At 43.5% G+C, this 23,300-nt stretch overlaps 2 protein-coding genes across 2 annotated transcripts; one reads left to right on the forward strand and one right to left on the reverse strand.

Moving 5' to 3' along the window:
* Positions 1–4,571: 4,571 nt before the first annotated feature.
* On the forward strand, positions 4,572–16,633 carry LOC146969301 (solute carrier family 2, facilitated glucose transporter member 4-like). The gene is made up of 11 exons (XM_085759447.1): positions 4,572–4,839; positions 6,787–6,882; positions 9,384–9,544; positions 11,318–11,442; positions 11,586–11,701; positions 11,833–11,995; positions 12,264–12,451; positions 13,004–13,108; positions 13,575–13,676; positions 13,771–13,974; positions 14,081–16,633. The coding sequence occupies exons 1-11, from the start codon at positions 4,807–4,809 to the stop codon at positions 14,303–14,305; spliced, it is 1,518 nt and encodes a 505-aa protein (XP_085615573.1). The 5' UTR covers positions 4,572–4,806; the 3' UTR covers positions 14,306–16,633.
* Positions 15,850–21,270, reverse strand: LOC146969302 (Y-box-binding protein 2-A-like). Its single transcript, XM_085759452.1, has 10 exons — positions 21,123–21,270; positions 20,005–20,068; positions 19,860–19,893; positions 19,694–19,783; positions 19,368–19,604; positions 17,973–18,061; positions 17,644–17,878; positions 17,037–17,168; positions 16,847–16,925; positions 15,850–16,483 (listed from the first exon to the last, which is right to left on the reverse strand). Exons 1-9 carry the CDS (start codon positions 21,199–21,201, stop codon positions 16,887–16,889), a joined length of 999 nt encoding a protein of 332 aa, XP_085615578.1. The 5' UTR covers positions 21,202–21,270; the 3' UTR covers positions 15,850–16,483; positions 16,847–16,886.
* Positions 21,271–23,300: the final 2,030 nt, after the last annotated feature.

A 23,300-nucleotide genomic window follows, 5' to 3' on the forward strand; every position in this document is an offset into this window, starting at 1 on the left:
AATCCCACTGAGAAGAGATGGCTGGGGGGCGGGAGAGGGGCGGGGCAGAGCTTTAAAACACCGCACGACGTCCAATCACAGACACGACGCGCGCAGACGCAACACTTCGAAATCTTGTGCTGCGTTCAAATCATCGGAAATGTCACAACTTTAGGTACTAATGTAGGTCAACATTTTTATTAATAACGTAATAAACAATTTTGGAAAGTGTCCATATGACAACACAAACTTTGGCATCGTATGCTTCATTTTAATGGATACCATTATGCTTCTTTACAATTTACTGCCTATAAAAAATGATTATTTATACATAGTTTATTGTTTTACTGAGTGTGCATGAACTTTTCTAACGGCTGCAGTTAGATGCTAAAATTTACGTTAAAACAACTTTTAAGTTATTTAAGCTTATTTCCAATTTTGATTTGTTACAGTTTTTCAAATATACGATTATATGGAGCCTATATTTTATACCCATATGCATTGGGATACATTCTTTCGATCAGGACTTGAAGGCAACATGACGACATGTGAATTACAGGAGAGGGTTGAGAAATGGATGAAAACTTGTGGGAAACTGGAGAATATCACATGCAACACTTGGCAATTTCAGTTTGTCCCTCTAAGAGTTTTTTTGTCTGACAATACTGATGTGTAACATTGTGATGTAACATTTATTCTTTGACTGCTGACATACTTTTTGCCTCTGCTTCTGTCTCCTTCCAGTAAAGTCAAAGGTCGACCCCGAGGCCTCAACCCTCAGTCAGCCAGGGTCAGTGTCTCACTCGAGAGTCCTGAGAGATGTGTTTCCTCCTGCGTGGGTCTGGACGCCTCCCTTTATTTACATTATGCACAGAATTCTGTTTTAAAACCACAGTTTTGAGTTCAAACCTGCTGATTTCCCACTTTTAACTCTGCAACATGATTTCATAATCTGCTCCAGGCCGGATGACGTCAACTCACACCCTTCAAACGCCCCTCTGGTGATAAGATACACTTCTGTGCCACTGGGTTGAGAGCTGCAGAGAAACTCAGAGGAGTGCACTTCACTGACAAGACTCGGACTCGTGCCACACCGTCTCATCCTGCACCGGGATCTGAAGTCACATCTGAAGACTACGTGCTGAATGTTGCCTCTCATCCTCCTCTCAGGGCGCACGGCGGTTACTGGTGCCACTCTGGGGGCTTCGTGGTCGTTTGACCTTTGAGCGAACGTACATGTGTGGTGCCAACGGGTCCACTGTGAACTTGATCCTGAGTGGCACGCACTGCATATAGATACAATAGTGATAAACCAGGACGGGACCAACCAGACAGAGAAAAGAGCACTCGCATAATTCAAATGTTGGTGCAGATGGTTCAGTGAATCTGATGCTGTGTGAAATCTAATATTTTCCTGTAGTGTGCAAGAGGCTGCATGTGTGTGTCTTTTGGACACACTTCAGTCGACTGTATGTATGTGGCAGATGTATATGTGATTTGTTGGCTGGTGGTTATATTTAGAAGCCAGTGCACAGACCGGTATAGCTGCCCTTTCCATTGTTTAAGGCCAGCACAGATTATTGATTTAATCTTTTATTTTTTTTTCTGCATATTATATTTTTTTATATTTATTTTAATAAAGACATATTATTTGGTTATATATCCCACACACTTTTTGAACTGTCAAAGTCGGTCGTCTGTAGTTGATCTCATCCTATCCAGTCAAATTTAATCCATCTCTTTTTGAAATTAGAAACTTTTTCCAAACACAGCATGTGATGTGACAGATTATATGCACACAGCACTCATAACCCTCGGCGATGCTGCTGCTGCCTGCCTCACTCAGTGCAACACCTGGCGTCCATCACGCGACTCCATTTACTGTGGCGTGATCGTGAACCAGCTGACCTCTCCGGCCACACACACACGCACGGACACAAACACAAACACACACATATAGGTCATGACAAGGAGGAATAGTATTTACACATGCTGCTACATCACTTGGGTGAGCAATAAAGGGCAGTCGCACACTGCAAAAACTCTAAATCTTACTAAGAATATATTTCTTATTTCTAGTCAAAACAAATCTCATTATGCTTAAAATAAGACTCATCACATAAAAAGTAGCTTGTTTTTAGACACTTTTTATTTCTTTCAAGCATATTTTCACTTGAAATATAGAAAATTTTGATAGTGGAGCAAGTTTTTCTTTCTAATTACAAGCACAAAAAATCACTGGCAGATTATTCTACTTATTTAAAGTGAAATTTTGTTTGAAACAAGTGAAAATATCTAAAAACAAGTACATTTTTAAGCAATGAGTCTTATTTTAAGTGGAAAGAGATTAGTTTTGACTAGAAATGAGACATTTTGACAAGAAATAAGACAAATATTCTTGGAAAGATTTTGAGTTTTTGAAGTGCATGGTGTTTGTGTGTGACTTCTTGTTTAAGATAACAGTAAAATATGCAGTAGGTTCCAGTTTGGGGACAACACAGGTGACATTTCGTGCTGTGAAACAACTCAACATGGTTGTATATATGTATGTGTGTTTTCATCCTATCTCTGTGTTTGTAATTATATCATTGCTCTTGGCTCTCTCTATATGAATCAATGTGAAACCTTTATGGAAATGTGATATTATCTCCGTCTGTTCCTCTTTGCGTACATGAACCCTTAAACTATGCAGGTCGGGGCTCTACACCTACACCACTGTTCTGATGGTGTAATGTTTCTCTGCATTTAGTCAGAGTCACACACGCACACATGACTGTGCTCGGGGGGCCCTGGCTTTGGACGAGGGGTGTCAGGTTCACCCCCCTCCCTCCCTTACTCTTTCTCAACGTGCGTATGAGGGCAGCAAAAGGAAAAGGGAACAGGCGAAGGTGGCGAGGAGAGAGTGGCGTGAGGTGGGTGGTTGTGGGTGTGGGTGGGGGTGTGTGTCTGCAAGGGCCGGGCTTGGATCTTTTTTATTGAGAGATGCAGAGCAGATATTTTTCCACTGAGCTCTTTGGCAGATATGTAATCTTCCTCCCGCCCACTGCGCTACCCTCCCACAACACACCCCCTAATCCCCGCCTCGGACACACACCGTCACTCCTGGCCCCCCACCCCTAAACTCTCCCAAACCACACCTACGCTAGTAACTCAGGTGGCACGGCCCAAATTTAGGGTCCACCACCTGTTCCCTGCTGGAACAGGATTAAGCTTTGTTGTGTGCAACAGAGGGGGGAGGGTGTGTGTCTGTGTGTGTGTGTGTGGAAAGGGGGGTGAGCTGTGGTGTGTGACCTCTTTGGCATGTGATCTGAAATAGAAAGGGATTTATGGTTATAGGAACAGAGACAATGGTAATCAGGGTGGCAAAAGACGAGCCCCTCTGGAGAAATGTTGAGTCATGGCTGCCTGGACTCTGGCTTGGGTTCGTCTGAGGTCCAGCACCTGTGTGAACATATAGACTCTAATTGCAGATCCTGCACATTAAAGGGATACTTCAATATTTTGGCATATGCTCCATTACCATAATCCCTATAGTCATAGCAGTAGGTTCATTACCTTTAATTGTCAGTGCAAGCTATTTTTAGAACGGCAGAGCAGAGCCGCGAGCTGCTCAGAGCTACGCTACAGAGGCTAATGGGATTTCTTGGTTTCCCTCATCAAACTCATCAAATACACAATCAAACAACTCCAAAACACTATTGTTTTCATGGCAAATGCAGAGACTGCCCCAGACGAGAACGCGCATCCGTGGTTTTGCATGAATTTACATCGAAAACAACTCGTAATGTTCTATTATTATCTCATAGCAGAGTGTGTGAGTGCTTTTTAGTGAGTGTTTTGAAGTTATTGTGTATTTGATGAGTTTGATGGGGCAAACCAAGAAATCCCATGAGCCTCCGTAGCGTAGCTCTGAGCAGCTTGCGGCTCTGTTCCGCCGTTCTAAAAATAGCTTGCACCGACAATTAAAGGTAACGAACCTACTGCTATGACTATAGGGATTATGGCAATGGGTCAATTTGCCAAAATGTTGAACTATCCCTTTAAGATGGAGAAAAACTAGAATCGGTGCATCACATCTAGGTGCATGAAGTTGTATCTGACTTCAGGTTTGCAAATCAAATCGTCCTCATGGAGTTTGTAATTCTTTAAAAGGCAAGTCCACATTATGTAACATGGATCATAAAACTGGGCCCTCAGACCAAATTTGGCCCTCAACAAAGCCCCTGAGATCCATCCAGATATTGATAAATGATTGTTGACTCAAACAGGAATCTTCAAATGTAATCACATCTCATGTCCTGAGCACCATAATAAAAACCAGACCACCTTGTCTGTAAGACCCCACCAGGCTGCCGCTGGTCTTCTTCCTGTAGCGCACACATGCTCTGCATCTTCAGCCAATGGTAGTTAAGGTCAGGAGAGCGTCCTCTGTCCCTCACGGGTCCACAGGGGCCCTCTCTTAAGCAGCAACCCCCCCAGGCCCTACCCCCTCCTTCTCTTCACCTCCTGTCTCCACCCTCCCCTCTGGATACGGAGAGAGGCGTGCACGTGGGTGCGCGGGTGTCACTCTATCCCAGCTGGACGGACACAACACAAGAAGAGAGGACACCCCGCCGGACAGGACGCAGCAGGTTGATTGTGAGCTTCTACTTTTTTTTCTTTTTTTTTTGAGGATTTTACTTTTTCCTGCCGTTTTTTTTCTGGCGTTGTGGGGCTCGAGCTTTCAGTCGGGGCTTGTTGTCCTGCTGGAGGAGTTTCACGTGTCTCCATTTTGGCACCAGCGCATCTGTCTCTAACTGCCGCCGGGTGTCTGGAGCAGCTGAAGCCATGCCGGCCGGGTTTCAGCAACTCGGAGGGAATGTAAGTTTCACCAGTGCGCTTTCCACAGTTTATACGTAAGTGATGTGCACTGCACGAAAAACAGTTATCATACCCCCGTGCGTAATTTCTTTTGGGGAGGTTTTACGCACGGGTTTATCAACGCTGTGCATAAAAACTGTGCGTGATCTGACTGGCCTTGCTGCGCCAAATTGCAATTTATCTCGCACGATGCAATACATTCACAAAACCTTGTTGGCTGGCCGGTCAAAAAAACTTAATAAAATGCCCAAATGTAAAATCAACTGACGCGCTTTAAAATGTTGTGAAAATTGTGAAACAGGTTATACGTTACCAATGCCCGATTTTGTACATAATGGTGCATCTATGAGTCTATTAAATATGATTATTGCAACAACTAATATGTAGGCCAAAAAAGCACGAGTCATTTTCAGCAGGAAGAAAAACTAACATCAACCCTGACAAGGCTCTGGCCCTTATTTAGTTCTGGGAATGACCTTGACCAGTCAAATATCTCAGTTTACAGGTCAGAGCTCAGTATTGTGTGTTTTCTTTTTTAAAGGGCATCTAGTTTGACTGGTTCCACCTTAACACCCTCATAAACAAAGCCTGTGTTGTGTTATGTTCCCTCTCCAAGTCTCTGACAAGTTATTACTAGGTCAGATGGATGCGCTTGGCTTATTAAATGTTATTCTTCTGATTCGGAGCGGCTTCTTCTCTCCTTTGAACAGTTATTTTGGAGTCTATTATTCATGGCAGATGAATGGTAACACAGACTGAGTTAACACTGTGTCTATGCAGGCTGATGCACCAGTGGAACTGGGCTTGAGCTCAGAAGATTTAATGTTAAACAAAACACTTGATCCCGGAAAGTCCAACCTTGAAGTTTGTATGATAACATGTTACATGTAAACCTCCATTAGAGCCACAGTAAAGGCAGACACATAGATTCATGCCCTGATATGTGAAAAGTAAATGAGTAAACTGCACATTTAGCTGTGAGGGAGTTTTAATGAAACACTAGAGTATAACTGACTTCTTCTAATGTCTTTCTTTTTACCTTTTCTGCAAGGACACGTGTACACAGGGAAACACATACCCTTTTGTTTTGGTTCATGAATACTAAACAGCACTTATCTACAGACTCAACACAGCAAGGTCAAGACACAGTGTAACAGACGCACACTTACCCGCAGCAGCTTTGTTAAATGATCCACCAGGGGAAAGCAGAATAGAGTGCAAAGTGATGGGACAGTGAAGTTAACTCACTTTAAACTAGCACCAAACTTTAATTTTTTTTTCTTTTGAGTCACGTCACACTGTTGTTGTCAGGTAACTCTCATCATTAAAATATTAGCCTTTCAGAAAGCTGCTGTCACGGTGATTAGAGTGTATTTCTCTTTGTTTGACCAACAAAAGTCTTTCGTGTCTAACTGATGGGTAACTAATCTGCCCGATTATGAAATTGCTCTTTGAGATTTAATCAGACTTCCTATCCCCAAGGTCGTCTCATCTGTCACCGTGGAGACAGGTGCCTGTGGCCTGATGGGAAACTAGAGGTGGGGGGAGCTAAAGTTCAGGCATCAACAGTAAAGTAGCCTGTGAAGTCATGGACAGCAGCAAAGAGATTGTCTCTCATCAGCATCACAGTTATATATAGTAGATGTTAGTGGAGCAGGGCAGTGTGTGTGTGTGTGTGTGTGTGTGTGTGTGTGTGTGTGTGTGTGTGTGTGTGTGTGTGTGTGTGTGTGTGTGTGTGTGTGTGTGTGTGCATGTGTGTGCATGTGTGCATGTGTGCATGGAAACCAACCCCAGTTGTCCACTTAAGCTCCCTTATTATTTTACATTATTATCTTTTGCTCTCAGTGTTACTCACCATTCTGAAAATAAGACTGGTAAATTAAATACTTACGTCTTACTTATACTTACGTCTTTAAATGTGTTCATTTGTGTGTGTTTCTATTCCAGACAGTGACTGGAACCCTTGCTCTCTCGGTCTTCACCGCGGTACTGGGATCGCTGGAGTTTGGATACAACATCGGTGTCATCAATGCACCTCAGAAGGTAAAAACACTCCAGATCATTCCAGAGCCAAGAGCCAAGTGTCGTTACAGATTGAGGAGAGAAACAGTGTTGACAGAAGTGAGCAACATATGGTGACATTTCACCAGGTGTCAATATTATTCCCGGATTTTACAAGTGTGGGTGCGTGTGACGCCACAACATCCCTCCATGCTGCCCTGAGGCATGTGACACTGTGGAGGAGATAAATGCAGGACGACTGTGAGAGCTGTGGGGTGCATCCTCGCTGTGTCAACACAACCATGACAAAGAGAAAGGGGTCTTAAAGGGATACGCCAACATTTTTTTTTTCATGTCTTGCCTCACTCCCGAGTCCATGACCACCAGATAGACACCATCCTTTCGACTGTGCGTGCAGTAACAAGGGAGATACGGGCAGAGCTGGCGCACCGCTAATTAGCTTAGCTCAAACGCTGGAAGTGCATAGGTAGTGTTAGCCTGCCGCCTACCCGAGCCGAAATCAGCAGTCAGAAGCTGATTTCATTTTAGCTATAAACTCTGTAAATATATCACTTTATCGACATTTCAAACATTTTTTGGCGAGAAAGTAGCCGTTTAGATCAGCAGTGTGTCGTTAATTTGTCTAAATACCAGCTGTTTACAATTTTGTTCGGACAAATTCGGCGCTACTCAAGCTAGCCGTTGTGACCAGCACACTTCCGGTTACTCTCACAAAATAAAACAGCTGTTGCCCTTTACATACAGAAAACCATGACGATAGAATTTGTGCTTTTACTTTGAAATAGGAAGCTAACCTACCCTCGATGTAGCTAGCTTGAACCAAAATAAACCGTCTTTGCTTGAACCCTCCGTTTTGACCGATCTCGTCCCGTTACCGGCATCTGACCGCTCAAGATGCCTTACTGGAGAGTTTTGTCAGCTCTGAGACGAAGATCGGCCCGCCGGTTTCCATTTAAAGTTGCTGAAGAGTTTCTCTTATGACTTTAGGTGGAGGCAGGCTAACACTACACATGCACTTCCAGCGTTTGAGCTAAGCTAATTAGCGGTGCACCAGCTCTGCCCGTATCTCCCTTGTCACTGCACGCACAGTCGAAAAGATGGTGTCTATCTGCTTGTCATGGACTCGGGAGTGAGGCAAGACACGAAAAAAAAAAGTTGGTGTGTCCCTTTAAATGATTATCTTTCTGCCACTGGGCGCCTTTTCTACAAATGGTGCCTTCAAATACACTTGTCACCGTCTGTGTATTTGATCTATGAGGGTCTCGCTCCAGAGAGATGAGTGTACTCGGGCCAAGTCAGGTGAACTGGTTCTGACACGGCTGCTGGTATTCAGGCATCTGCAGATGAATCTGTTTTACCTTGACCCCTCCCCCCACACCCACCCCTCCTCCCTCCAACTACAGACTCGAGTCAGCTGACGAGTTCACGGAGACACCAAAACGAGAATAGAAGTGAGGGCAGCCATGTCTTAATGTGTGTGTGTGTATGTGTGTGTGTGCTGCATTTCAACACAGGTTTTTATTGGTTGCTTTTAATATACAGAATAAATTGCTTTACTGTACAGGAAATTCAATCTGGGTATAAACCCATGATTTACTGCCTGTTACCAGCAGATTATGAATTGTGCGTCTTGCTCCTGCTCATGTGTTTCTATGTGTGTGGGCAGCAGGTGATCTTTCTCTGATTACAAAAAAGTTTAATTAGCAGTTAATTAATTATTTTGGCTCCTTGAAGGTATTTTACATTATATGTTTATTTTGCTAAATTCAGGAACAACTTTATCTCTATGTTTGCAGCAGTTCATCACCCACATTAACACTGCACATTTAAAGGCTATGATTTAAAAAACTTTATGTAGGTATATTACATTAAAGGGATAGTTCAACATTTTGGCAAATTGGCCCATTGCCATAATCCCTATAGTTTTAGGAGTTGGTTCGTTACCTTTAATTGTCGGTGCAAGCTATTTTTAGAACAGTGGAGCTCAGAGCTATGCTACAGAGGCTAGTGGGATTTCTTGGTTTCCCATTATCTCATAGCGTGGTGAATGTGCAGGTCACAACTTGTCCACCAGAGCGTTTTGGAGTTGTTGGATTGTGTATTTGATGAGTTTGATGAGGGAAACCAAGAAATCCCATTAGCCTCCGTAGCGTAGCTCTGAGCAGCTCGCGGCTCTGCTCCGCCGTTCTAAAAATAGCTTGCACCGAACCTACTGCTATGACTATAGGGATTATGGCAATGGGCCAATTTGCCAAAATGTTGAACTATCTCTTTAAGCATTAACAAAAAGGAGTGTGGTTGTGTTTAGAAAATAAAACAGAGCTGGACACAGCAGAAAGATTAAAGGACTGTAACAAACCCTGCAAGGCGCCCCCACACACAAGTTACCTTCATGCTCCAAATGTCAAACCTTCATTTACTTTGTTTTTATGCAAATTCATGTACAATCCCTTCCTGTTCCTGGAAATTTCTCAGTATTCAATTACATATTTATTTTGCCACCTTTGTGCTCCACCTAACAGATCATCGAGGCGGACTACAACGCTACATGGGTGCACCGGTATGGGGTGCCCATCCCCTCAGGGACACTCACCTCCCTCTGGTCGCTGTCGGTTGCCATCTTCTCCATCGGGGGCATGCTCTCCTCCTTCTGCGTGGGTTTCGTCTCTGAGTGGTTGGGCAGGTGAGGAAACTGGAGGTCACACTCTCTAACTCTCTGACTTCGGTCTGTCTTGTATAAGATGATGTTTTTCCTGCATCCTGTTACATGAACTCAAGCTGATGAAAAAGTCCACCATGTTGAATGACACAGGGAATCATCAAAAATATGCATACTCTTTAAGACATTCATAATCAGAAACACTTCCAACTTCATTCAACCTTGCACCATGAGCTAAAACAAAATCTAAATTGCCACTGGCACTGTGTCATATACGCACAAGCCAATTTACAGACTTCATCCTGAGTCTGGTTTATCTTGGCCAGTAAAGCAAAGTGAGATAATTCAGCAGCTATCTGTGTGAGTATCTATTTCCAACCTCTGCATGGATCCAAAATGGATCTTAACATCCAGTTTCAGTCATTCAAAGGGGGAACTCTGCCCAGGATGTTCCTCCTCGACCCAGTTTCCCGCTGTAACAGGAGCTGGGATGCAAACTGGACGGGAGCCCACATCTTCCACTGACTGAAAGGAGATCTTAACACAGAGCTGGCAGCGCTGGGTCAGGAGGGGTGTGGTGATGGCACACGGCCTGGGTACACTCAGGACAAGGTCTTCTTAAAAAAAAAAGAAGAAAGAGAAGAAGCAGGGAATAGTGAAGACGGTGGAAGCTGCTTTGACCTCAAACAGGTCAAAGTGCTTTAGATGAAACTCAATCTCCGGTGAACACGTCGGTCTTCTGAAAGAGTACATCGTGTTTTACCGTATAGATCACGACCGTGGTCCAGGTCGTAACTTACACATGTGATATGTGGAAACTTGACGCCTCCAGTTCACATACACTGAGAATGAAGACAGCAAGCACTTAAACATTATAGACTCTGAGCCTTCAAACATGTCTGGGATGAGGAGCGGGGGCGGTTGTTTAAAGGTCTCTCTGTCACTGCTGCTCCTGCCATTGTTCTGCACAACTCTCATGACTTGAAATGATCAGGATCTAAAAATATCTTCCAAAAGTGGATTGATGCCAAACTGAAAGTGCTGTTTCACAGTCATGTTCAGACTGACTGACGTCTCTTACACCAATGCCACCTGCCCCTTCTGCATGATCCAGCTTATGTAAGAAACAGAATAACTATTAAGTAATTCCAGTCAGGCTTCAAGTGACCAACTGCAGCCTACAGTGTTTAGTGCAACACTGCCCTCTAGAGGCTAACATGTCTCCATGACAGACAACAATTCAAGGACAAAGATGTCCAGTGAAGTCTCTCAAAGTGGTAAACTAACTGTATTCCCTGCTCCTCAGGGATGGGTTAAATGCAGAGAAAGAATTTCACTGTACTAGCTGTATATGTGACAAATAAAGTACCTTTACCTTTACCTTTATTCCTCCTGTCGATCAATCAATCAATCAATCAATCAATCAATCAATCAATCAATCAATCAATCAATCAATCAATCAATCAATCAATCAATCAATCAATCAGATTATAGCCAGTACAGTCATAATGTTCATCATCATAGTGCTGAAGTGTCTTTTAATTGTTGTATAAGACATTTCCTGAGCAAACATTGCAACTTTGATCAGAAAAAAAACAATCTGTAGATGCAATTTACTATTAAATATCTTTGAAACAACATAAACAAAAAAAAAACATGTAACACTCACTCTGACTTATGGACATTTCATAGTACTGAATGAAGTCGGATTGGTATCTTGATAACGGACATGGGTCAAATTCAAAGTTAGGATATATTAACATCAGCATATATACTACATGACTGTGTTCTTCCCAGGAGGAAAGCCATGCTCATAAACAACATGCTCGCCTTCATTGGTGGAAGTATGATGGGCTTGGCCAAGCTGTGTCGCTCCTTTGAAATGATGATCTTCGGACGTTTCGTCATTGGTGCCTTCTGTGGTGAGCAGTCTGCTGCTTCTAAACTTCACGTTTTTATCTGATGAATTTATTAATCGAAAGAAGCTTTTAGTAAATTAGAGAGCAGTCACGAGTTTATTAAACAAGTCTGTCATCCCTGCCATCCACCTTCTCTGTCCCTACAGGTTTGGCATCAGGCTTGACACCAATGTATGTGGGTGAAATTGCTCCTACGAGTCTGAGAGGGGCTCTGGGCACACTGCACCAACTGGCCATAGTCACTGGCATCCTCATTGCACAGGTACAATGGCACACCATGATGTTGGTGGTACAGACGTTGTAATACAGTGACAGTGAAATCTGAGTTTACATTCAAATCTAGTCTTGAAACTCTTCCGAAGCCCTCCCATCTCGTTCCTCTTCCATGTCCAGGTTCTCGGTTTGGAGTCATTACTGGGCAGTGAGGAGCTGTGGCCTGTCCTGTTGGGTTTAACCGTCGTGCCAACTGTACTTCAGATGGCACTTCTTCCCTTTTGCCCCGAGAGCCCCAGATTCCTCTACATCGTCCGCTGCCAGGAGCACCACGCCAAGAGCGGTGAGCAGGACTTGGTCATATCTTGAAATACAGTAAGCTTTATGTTTACAACAATGGTTGGACTTGACTACTCTAGCTCATCACTTACCTTATCAGCTTACATAAGTACTGTTGGATCACCTTATGTAACACTTTGGGGTCAAAATACAACAGAACAACTGGCTGTCTGTATGTAGGAACTTAAGTTGGACCTCCAAGTCCTCGTACAGAAGGTCTAAAACTCAAAAGAGTTTTCAGTTCTGACCCCTTGCATGTCTCCTTTGTGCAGGCCTGAGGAGGTTAACGGGCCGGCATGAGGTGGGCGACATGCTGGCAGAGATGAAGGAGGAGAAGAGGAGGATGGACATGGAGAGGAAGGTGTCCATCCTGGAGCTCTTTCGTTCTCCACTGTACCGTCAGCCCATCACTATCTCCATCCTGCTGCAGCTCTCCCAGCAGCTCTCTGGCGTCAACGCAGTGAGTCGGGTTACTTGAACGACTGATCCACAACCAGAAAGTTACTTTATTTTCTGCCATTTAAAGGGGAACTATGCAAGTCCAGTCACTTTTCCTCTGCTAACCCTCCTCTCGGTCATGTGCATTTGTTTACAACAAAGCCGGCGAGAAGTCAATCGATAGAGCGGTGGATAACGTTATTTATCATATACGATGTTCCATGTGTATATTTGTGTAGTCTTATCCGTCATAAACAAGAGATTACGGGTTATGGGGTGCGTTTGTGTTAAGGTGCCGCCAAGACCAGAGCTCTTACAAGGTTGGTTTTCAGCCAAAAGATGCTAGGTGGAAGGCAGAGAGCCTCCATTCTCCCTGGAACAAGTTACAAGTCATTGATTTAACCATCACAATTACTCCAAAGCTGTTTAATTAAGGTAAAAATGTAACAAGAGTTGAGCTAAAATTCTTGCAGAGTTCCTCTTTAAGGTCCCTAAAAGAAAAAATCTTTGAAAAAAACAGGAATCAGTGTAGAATAATATTGACTTAACCCAACCCTGTTTGCCCCTCTGCCAGATTTTCTACTACTCCACCAGTATCTTCATGAAGGCAGGAGTCCAGAGTCCGGTTTATGCCACCATAGGAGCTGGAGTGGTAAACTGTGCCTTCACTGTGGTCTCGGTTAGTAATCACACCAATGTGCCTTTACCCCTTTCCTTTTTTGATGTGCTGCCTCTTTCTTACACAAGAATTTACCTTAAAGTGTTAAGTCTGTTTTGAATTTAGTACCACCAACATCACAATGCCGCCATGTACCGAAGTGGGTCTATTACTGTTTAACATGGTTATCAAAGGGTAAATAAGATAACAGAGGCAGGCCACTGTTTTTTCCTGCACCCACCTCCCAAACATTCCTGACGCCAGAAGTTTGGTTTGGCAAGTCAAGATGTTTCAAAGTCATTAAATGGGTCAAGGAATGTGATTTTTTAGCCCCACCACCATCCACATGTCTTTGGTCCAAGGTTGCAACAGCTTGTTATGAAACACTCGTGTCCTCAACTTTAATCTGCTGTAATAACTTTGATGATGCTCTGATTGTTCATCCATTGTTGGGTGGCCCTCTTCCTCCGTTTCCTCTTCTCAACAGCTCTTCCTAGTGGAGAGGATGGGTCGCCGGACACTCCACATGCTCGGACTGGGAGGAATGTGCATCTGTGCCGTCATCATGACCATTGCTCTTGCCTTACTGGTCAGTATTTAAATAATGTTGTGTTGCAGCTTCTTTCACCCCATCATCCCCAGTCTCCACAGACCTCTAAACCTTCGACCTCTTCCGCTCACAGGACAGCGTCCCTTGGATGAGCTACATCAGCATGCTGTCAATCTTCGGGTTTGTCGCCTTCTTCGAGGTGGGTCCAGGACCAATCCCCTGGTTCTTCGTAGCTGAGCTGTTCTCTCAGGGTCCAAGGCCGGCTGCTATGGCCGTAGCCGGCTGCTCCAACTGGACCGCCAACTTCATCATCGGCATGGGTTTCCAATATGTCGCTGTGAGTATTTTCACCTTGAACAGATGATATAGATTTCCATAACAATGGTCAAACGACCCCACTAATGATGTTACTTCATCTGGATTTCCTTTCCGTCCTTCTCCAGGAACTCGCTGGGCCATACGTCTTCCTGATCTTCGCAGTACTTCTCCTCTTCTTCCTCATCTATACATTCTTCCGAGTGCCAGAGACACGGGGCAAGACCTTCGACCAGATTTCAGCAAACTTCCTCCAACATTCGCCGGGAGGAATGATGGATATGGACATGGACATGGACTTGGATAAGCCAAGCACTGAGCTGGACTACTTGGGGGAAGAAAGTATGAACTGAAGAGACCCCGCTTGTTGAGAGAACTGAGCACAGCCTGGGCTGAACTGTGTACATGGGCCTGACGCCAAATATTATTGACATGTATATTGAGGTCTATCTATATTCATACCAACTGTGGTGCCGAAGCAGTGTTTTGGGTGTTTGTTGAATTGTCCTTTGCTGGCACCACAGCAATACAAGGTTAGTAGTTAAGAGTTCTGCCTTGACACAGGCTACAAACGTATAGATTAAGAGCTGACAGTTGTGGTTTCAAGGAATACGACGATGCACATGAGGAGAAGGTGTCTGGACTGTTGGAGCATTGACTACCAGTGTGGTAGGATTTTATGCAATGCTAATGCACTCAGTTGCAATATTCTCAGAGGTGGAGAAAGAGGAGGATTTCCTGCACTTTATCTACAAAGATAGCCAACGTTTTTAGAGTTAGGTTAAGAACAACAAAAAACAACCTGGGTATACAGCCACAGTTTGAGTATGCCTGCATATGTGGTACTAAGGCTGGGAACGCGGCATTGGAGTATGCATAAGACACTGGGCTCAGATTTCAATCATTAGCAAAATACATCAGGATCATGTCCTGATTTTTAAGTAACAAAATGATTAGTAGGTCTAAATGGTTGGAAACTGAAATGAAAGGAACAACGTTTAAATCCTATGCAGGATTTTTCTAGTCCATTATCTTTAGATGTTCATGTGTTGTGTTGAGATGTTTGGCTTCTTTTATAAATGAAAAAAGGGTTTGTAGAAAAGCATTTTTATATTCTTCAAAGTATCTAAAAAAAATAAAATTATAGTACTTATAAGACAAAGAGAATTATAGACAAACTTCAAATGCTACCCAGCCCTAGCTCTAATGATAGCATGCCAACTGTACACAGTGACCCACTAATGAACCCAGACAATATTTTGGAGAAAGAAATGGTCTTCAGTGCCAAACTGGGGTTTCAATGGTGAGGTGCATTCCCAGCTTAAGTAAAGGCAAAAGAGCCAACACTTTGTATATTTCTGATCATGAGCAACTCATTGCACAACCTGTTGAAATGCTACTTTTAAAAGATCAATATATTTTAGTACTTAATGTGTACATATAGTGTGTTGTTTGGTTGTTGATACAGTTTTACGGGTGTGAGGGTCTAAAAGTTTTGATTCTTTATGCACTCCAGTTGGTGTTTGTGTTGGTTTTATAAACAGATGCCTGATTTAGACTAGAGCAAGATGTGCAATTTAAAAAGGGCTGCCTGTAAAGAGATCTTCTTGATCAATTTTGTATCTCACAAGCATCATGTTTGTGTATTTTTCCTGCATCTGTCATGTGTGCCGTTTGCTCTTCTTTTCATGATGTGTAATCAGTACCTTCTGAAGAAAATGAGTAATGGATTTTTCAGAGAGGGCCTGTAATTTGTACAGACAATATTGATGCCATGGTCATGTTGTGACTAAAGGATGCAAGTACTGTTAATGTTACTACATTTATGAATGGATGCAACAAAGTTAGTTTCCGATCCGGTCACCTGCAACCTAGACAACAAATAAGGACTGGATCCTGAGATTTGCAAACATGATTTATTCATTAGCATTCAAAGTATTGACATTGCACATAATCCCCTCAAAGAAAAGCATGCACAAATAAGTAAAACAAAAGAAATAAAGTTTCTTTTCAATCTTTCCTCAACTGAGGACGATAAAGGGAGTAGTATGTTTTAAGAATCGATTGAGGTGGTAACAGAACTAAACTGACTCCCATATTGCACCACCAACCTCACACCTGCTTGGTTATCCCCTCTTCAACCAAATTAAGAAGTTAAAATAAAAATCAAGGCTGGTTCCTCGAAACTACTTGATGTGTCCCATCAGGTCAATTAAAGAAAATTTTGTTTTTAAAGGGGGGTTGGAATAACTGGGCTACCAAGCAGATTGTCCATTCTTACCCATTTTTTTCCCTTTCAAGATGTATTTTTAATTTCTAAACATGCACCCACCACCCACATCTATCCCATTTCTCCCCTACCCTGTCCCTCTCCACACGTCAGTGTCTAGACAGCACAACACAAGACAAGATGGGGGGGAGGGGCCTGAGGGGATGACAGCGAGACAAGGTGGGTTGGAGGATGGGGGAGTGCAGGGAGGGGAGAGCAGTGCATGTGTTCTGAAATAGGTCCAGTCCTCCAACCCTAGGACCTACGAGGAAAAAACAGAAAATGAAAACAAAAAACACACGGGAGACACAAGGATTGAAAGAAAGACAGTAAAAAGGTAAGACATCAAACACAAAGAGACACCTGACTCTGAAACTAGGATTATATTAATCTGAAATTGAGGTTCCCAGAGTTTGAGCAAAAACCCAAACAAACATTCCCTGCATCCACATAAAATCCTTCCGCTTTAAAGCCTCATCTTCACTCAACAGCCCGTTAATGTCCGTCATCCTGCCCTCTGTGAGACAGCCAATGTGGGACGTGGTGCGCAACAAGTGCAACCCTACACCCTCATGTCTCCCACCCCGCCTGACCCAGGGTTGCACCACATTAATGTGGCTCCCACCTCTTGCCAAGGGTCACGTGACTGTCCTCTCCTCTTGACGTCACTCTGTTGGGGCTGGGACTGTCGTGGCAGCTGCCGGCTGCGGGGGACAGACGGTTTCGGATATTTGCGTCATCAAAACACACGAGTGATACCAGAGCAACAGACGAAAAGGAAAACACACAGGGAAATATTAGTGTTAACACCTTACCTCTGGTGATTTGGGTGCCTTTGCAGTAGCTTTAGGGGAAACCTTAGGTGATTTTGACGCAGATTTCTGGTCAGCTGGTTTTGAATTGTGAGGTGGGGTACCAGGCTCTGATGCAGATTTCTCTGTATCATTCTGCAACGAACACAAGCAGATCAATCATGTCAGGCGTAGAACGGTTAAAATAATATTCCTGTTTAACTGTCCAATTCATGAATGTAAGGATTCCTTTGACGGTCCAGGCAGATTTTTCTTTTGATATTTCAGAAAAAAAGTGGATATGTTGAACAAAAGTTCAACACTCAAAACAATGACACTGCAAATACATGGTTGTACCTTGTACTGTCACTGCCTCTAGTGGTGGCCCATGAATATTGAACAAACAAAGTGCATGATACACTACTCTTACAGACTGTTTTCATCCACAAATACCTTGGTGTTTCCTGATGTCACATCCCGTTTCATGGTTAAGTGCAGGAAAATTACAAGACAACACCAACGGCTCCAAAACCATGGATTCTTTTAGTCTTTTGGGAAACGGCCTCAATTTTTATCTGCCTCTCACAGAGCACTGGACGTAGTGTACCAACCATTAACAAATCAAACTCACTTTTGAGGCAGACGACTCCGAGGTCCTTTGTCTTCGGCGTCTAGACTGGCGCCGTTGTTTCTGGCCTTGGCCCTCGGCCGCTTCTCCGTTGGTCTGTGGGCCCTCTGAGGCCTCCGTCTGCTTCGTCTCACCCTCCTCTCCCGCCCTCTCCTGCTCCTGCTCCTGGCCGTCTCCTGCAGTGGCTGCCTGCTGGTCGTCCGCAGCCTGATCAGGATGTGGGCGAGGCCGGAACGGTCTATGAATCCCCAAGACAGAGGGATTAATGAATCGGTTTAGATAATCCTAGACACCAGAAGTGGAAGTTATTTAAACAGATCAAGTCTCGTCACCTGCGGTATGGACGCCAGAACCTGCGCCGTTGCGGTCGCTGCGTTTGGTCGCCCTCTGCTACGCCATTCTTCTGCTCTCCAGGCTCACCCTGACACAGATCAAGTAACAAAACCTCAGACTGGTCTGCCAAGGAACAGCTCCTCTGTCTGTAACCTTCTTTGAGCGATTAATGAAACGTTTTCTCATAGCAATATTTAAAGCTTGTATTTATATCCCGTCCCCACTGCGCCATCAACTTCTTTAAAAAGGATAGTTCAACATTTTGGCAAATTGGCCCATTGCCATAATCCCTACAGTCTTAGCAGTAGGTTTGTTCCCTTTAATGGGCTCTTTGCACAGCTCCACTACTTCCTGAACTTAATGCTGCTCCTTCATTTCCTGTCTTACATTATTGGACAAACTGATTAATCCAGGTGTGTCTGAGGAGTCACAATGGTCAGACACACCTGGATTAATCAGGTTGTCCAATAATGTAAGACAGGAAATGAAGGAGCAGCATTAAGTTCAGGAAGTAGTGGAGCTGTGCAAAGAGCCCATTGTCAGTGCAAGCTATTTTTAGAACGGCGGAGCAGAGCCGCAAGCTGCTCAGAGCTACGCTACGGAGGCTAATGGGATTTCTTGGTTTCCCTCATCAAATACACAATCCAACAACTCCATAACGCTCTCGTGGACAAGTTGTGACCTGCACATTCACCACACTATGAGATAATAACAGAACATTACAAGACAGAGTTGTTTTAGAAGTAAATTCATGCAAAACCGCTGATGCGCGTTCCCGTTGGGAGCAGTTTTTCAGCAAGCAGTCTCTGCATTTGCCTCGAAACCAACGCCGTCTCGTAACGTTCCGTTATCATCTCATAGCGTGGTGAATGTGCAGGTCACAACTTTTGGAGCGTTTTGGAGTTGTTGGATTGTGTATTTGATGAGTTTGATGAGGGAAACCAAGAAATCCCATTAGCCTCCGTAGCGTAGCTCTGAGCAGCTCGCGGCTCTGCTCCGCCGTTCTAAAAATAGCTTGCACCGACAATTAAAGGTAACAAACCTACTGCTGTGACTATAGGGATTATGGCAATGGGCCAATTTGCCAAAATGTTGAACTATCCCTTCAAGGTTGAAAAACAACTTAAAGGGGCGTCGCGTGGCGTAGTGGTTAGAGTGGGCGCCCCATGTATAGAGGCACAGTCCTCGCTGCGGTCGGCCCCGGTTCGAGTCCCGCGTCGGGCGCCATTTGCTGCATGTCATCCCCCCTCTCTCTGCCTCCCCGTTTCCTGTCTGTCTCAACTGTACTATCTATAAAGGCATAAATGCCCAAAAAATATACTTTAAAAAAAGAAAAACAACTTAAAAATAATGTCAACTCCGCAGCCTCGTCCTGCAGTCATCCCTCGGCTTACATCTTGTGCCTCTGGCCGTGGTCTGGGGGGCCTGCGACGGCGCTGCTGGGGTCTTGTTCCGTCACTCTCCCCTGATCCCTCGCCCTCCACGGCTTGGCCATCTGCTGGTCTGCCCTGGTCACCAGGCCGAGGGCTGCGGGGGTATAACCGTCGACGGAAGCGGCGTTTGTTGGGTGCGTAGCGGCTCCCTTTGACCGGCACGCCACCTGGGCCGGTCACGTTGGCTGCCTCTGAGCCCTGAGGGACACCAAAACCAAGGTAGGGTGAATATGGAGGAGGTCCGGCCGATATTTACACAACTTCAAAATGGCCTCCACATTTCTTACCTTAGTGGCTTCAATCACATCAAACTCTACAACTTCACCGTCTCCCACGCTGCGGAGGAATTTCCTCGGGTTGTTTTTCTTGATGGCAGTCTTAGGAGATAGAATAAGCGTGAAAAAGATGTCATACATCTATATAATATAATTATCTACAATTCTTTGATCTTACCTGATGAACAAAAACGTCTTCTTTGGTATCATTCCTGAGAAAAAGAAACTACTATCAGTAAACCTGGCTCTTTAAAGTATTTAATTTGGCGACTAGAACACTTAAGTTATACAGATGACCTAAACTAAGTGAAAGGAAACAGTACCTGTTTATGAAGCCATATCCATTACGCACATTGAACCATTTCACTGTGCCCTGGACCAAGGTGGCTGCAACAGCAGACAGCACAGGATTAGATATAATATCTCACATATACAGCCAGTCAAAGACTATACCGTTATCAATGGCAACCTTGCTAAGAAGAAATGAGAGCAATGAGGGTCAATCATTAACGGCGAAAAAAAACTTTGAAACTTGGTCTGCACTAGGTCACGAGGGAGGGCTACTAAACAAAGTTAGACGGTTTTCTAGTCACCGTTTTCAAAAATCGTCAAAAGCTCGTCACCAAATTCAACAGAGGTGCCTCTTCCTCTCGTGGACAAGCGGCTCTCTCTGAAAATCCACTTGAAGGCATTTAATTGGCTCGTTTGTTTTCACTACAATGATTTGCACCTGTGAGGGGGCGCGCGCGCGTCCTACTTGGAGCGCGCGACAGCTGATAAAGAGGAAATTTAGGTCAAGTGTTGCCCACCGTTAACAGACAGTTCAAAAACAGGGGGATACACCTTTACTCCGTTTCTTCTGACTTACAGAAGAAAGTACGATCAAGTAAAAGAAGCCATTTGACGTCAATGCACGAAAACACGTAAAGAAAACGTTTAAAAAGTTGCCATGTCCTGGTGACGCGCTCATGAGTTACGCTGCAAATTAAACAAATCTCGCAAATAAATCGCCACAGCACTAGTTTCATCTCACCGACAGAAACAGTTGCACCACACAAACCCCGTGTGTAAAGCTGAGAACACGTGTTCATCCAGAAACGTAACACAACACGGTGTCAAAGGAAGAGGTGATATTGACAGTTATTTGTCGACATAGCTTTAAGGCTGCCATGCCGTTACTGTTGTTGACACATTAGATAACTTAACTAGTTTGACACATAAAACTGCTGATTTTTACGTTAGTGAAACAAAAATGGCAACAAACTTGAAGCGACAACAACATAATCACTTCATCCCACTCATATCATAGGCGCACATGAACTCAGACTAAAGATAGTGGGGTTTTTTTGTTTGTTTTTTTTAAAGAAAAACTTCCACTGACGACTAAACATTCAAGTACGGACCAGGAGCAGCTCGTGTAGTAGTACGTTAGGCTACCCACCTATGACTTTCCTCTCCGGCTGTGGTTTGTCTTCCACCGGTGCCGATGGTGGAGCGCTCTGCGCCTCGGCGTCGGTCATGCTCGCTGTCGGGTTACTACACTTTCACTCCTCTGTCCCCTCCCTCCTGCTCTTCCCAAACCTCTCTACGCCTCACGGCTAAGTTTTTATCCCGACATCCCCTCGGCCTGCCGGACAGAAGCCGCGCCCTCATTGGTTTGCATGAGACACCCTAGCTGCAGCGTGATTGGCTGGGCGCGGTCGGAAATTGGGAGGGAAAAATTGACAGGTGGACAACAGGTAAGTGAGAGGAGCCTGATTTTATGATGACAAGTGTTTTCTTTATATTGCTCATAGTTCATGGATCATTTTATGAGTGTAAATATGCTATTGGCAGCAGGATTACTGCCTCTCAAGCTTTAACTTCACCCTATAACCAGCCATAAAAATCCAATGTATAGCCTACCTTGACAATGGTTAAATGTAGCTATATTTAAAATATAGAAGTAAATTTGATGTTTATGACTTTCAGTGTCCTAATTAGCATTATCTATCTATCTATCTATCTATCTATCTATCTATCTATCTATCTATCTATCTATCTATCTATCTATCTATCTATCTATCTATCTATCTAAATAAATAAAACCTGACTATTACATTATATAGTGCCTATTCTAAGGCGTGTTCCCCACGTTTTCGCCACAATACAGCACTACTATGGTTAACAACATTGTAAAACACAGACATCACATTTAGGCCCAGCTTCTATCTCACCTCTGTACACTCTGAAGATCAACTAAATGCAGTAGCTACTGTGGAATTGTCCTGTAAAATTACAGACAGTATTGATCAGAAACTTATGTCCACTCCTCAGTCCAGCTCTACTTTTCTGCTGCTGTGCAATGAAGAAATAGTTCATGCTAGAACTAACATCCAAATTTGATGGGTTGCTGTCTGAGGACAGTTTATTATGATATTTTTTAAAAATATGTATCTGTAAATAAATAGCTGTTGAAGTCCATGACTGTGCTCTGGGGACGAGCTCACAGTGGGTTTGAAGGTCATTAATACATGAACTTCATTGAATGTTTAAGGTGGCATGGGATTAAGAAAGCTATGACTGAATTTTCATTTTGGGGTTAACTATGCCTTTAACTGCAGCCCTCAGCACATAGGTCACAGGACTCCAGTTTCACAGCACTAAATTTAACCTAGCAGCTCTAAGAACTGCCAAGTTCAATCAAACCATTTGCTGAGCAGCCATAGGTCTCTGGACGGAAAAAAAAAGACTAATTAGAAGTAAGAAATGATCAGCAACTGAGGGAATTACAGCTACCAGAGGAGCACACTTACAGGATGACAGAAACGACATGGTGGGTTAAGAACGTTTTCAAAGATGCTGGGTAAATTATAAAAGGAAATAGTTAGGTTTTAGTTAGGTTAAGGTTCAGTAAACACAAAGTTATCTTCAGCATGCTGCACCTGGATAAGAAATGTTGTACAATATACAAGTGAAGCCACTGGGATCTGCATGTACCACACAAGGTTTAGCTACACATGGCACACATTAGTTTAGGTATAGGCTATGCTGAAAATTTTGTTTTACCACTTTTTTATTCTTCAAACTAAGGTGTCTATATACAATATGAACATGTTAGAGTGTTTAAAAATTGCTATGTCTCCCTTTAAATTACAGTAAATTGATTATGGATTATGGTGACAAATGTAGCCTATGTATTATGTATTAAGACTTTTTTTTTTTTTTTTTTTACTAAGAATTACCACAGTTTTAAGCAATGTCTGTCTATATCATATTAGAAACCTTTGAAAATATCTGTAAAGATATGGTGGTGACTAACACGCACGTGCAGTGGCGTTTCTATACAATAAGTAAATAAATCTACATAAATCTACAGAAAGGACTGAGAGTTGAACGCTGCACAAGAATGAAACTGCTGCGCATGCGCAGAACGTACCAATTTGCCGCGGTTTGTTTCATTGGCATTTGGATGAGAGACGCATCAAGCTCGTTTAAATTAGCCACGCGTAGACCGGAAAGGTTGCAGTCTCATTTTCAGTGTAAAAGTGTTACTGAAAAAGAAAGAAAGAAAAGAAACTACCCCAAGTATTTTATATATTTTAGTAGGCTATAATAGATGTTTATATTATAAAAAGTA

This window comes from Trachurus japonicus, chromosome 18 (genome assembly GCF_045865225.1).
Source record: "Trachurus japonicus isolate A0001 chromosome 18, Traja_1.0".
In the NCBI taxonomy this organism is placed as follows: Eukaryota; Metazoa; Chordata; class Actinopteri; order Carangiformes; family Carangidae; genus Trachurus; species Trachurus japonicus.

What these genes read in the sequence shown, in the direction of transcription:
- LOC146969301 (XM_085759447.1), top strand. Translation starts at nt 4,807, where the DNA reads ATGCCGGCCGGGTTTCAGCAACTCGGAGGGAAT. An exon ending in GTCTCTGAGTGGTTGGGCAG is followed by an intron (nt 9,545 to 11,317) that starts GTGAGGAAACTG and finishes TGTTCTTCCCAG; the next exon opens with GAGGAAAGCCATGCTCATAA. An exon ending in CGTCATTGGTGCCTTCTGTG is followed by an intron (nt 11,443 to 11,585) that starts GTGAGCAGTCTG and finishes CTGTCCCTACAG; the next exon opens with GTTTGGCATCAGGCTTGACA.
- LOC146969302 (XM_085759452.1), bottom strand. Translation starts at nt 21,201, where the DNA reads ATGACCGACGCCGAGGCGCAGAGCGCTCCACCATCGGCACCGGTGGAA. An exon ending in GCCGGAGAGGAAAGTCATAG is followed by an intron (nt 20,069 to 21,122) that starts GTGGGTAGCCTA and finishes CTGCTGTTGCAG; the next exon opens with CCACCTTGGTCCAGGGCACA. An exon ending in TTCTGGCGTCCATACCGCAG is followed by an intron (nt 17,879 to 17,972) that starts GTGACGAGACTT and finishes GGGGATTCATAG; the next exon opens with ACCGTTCCGGCCTCGCCCAC.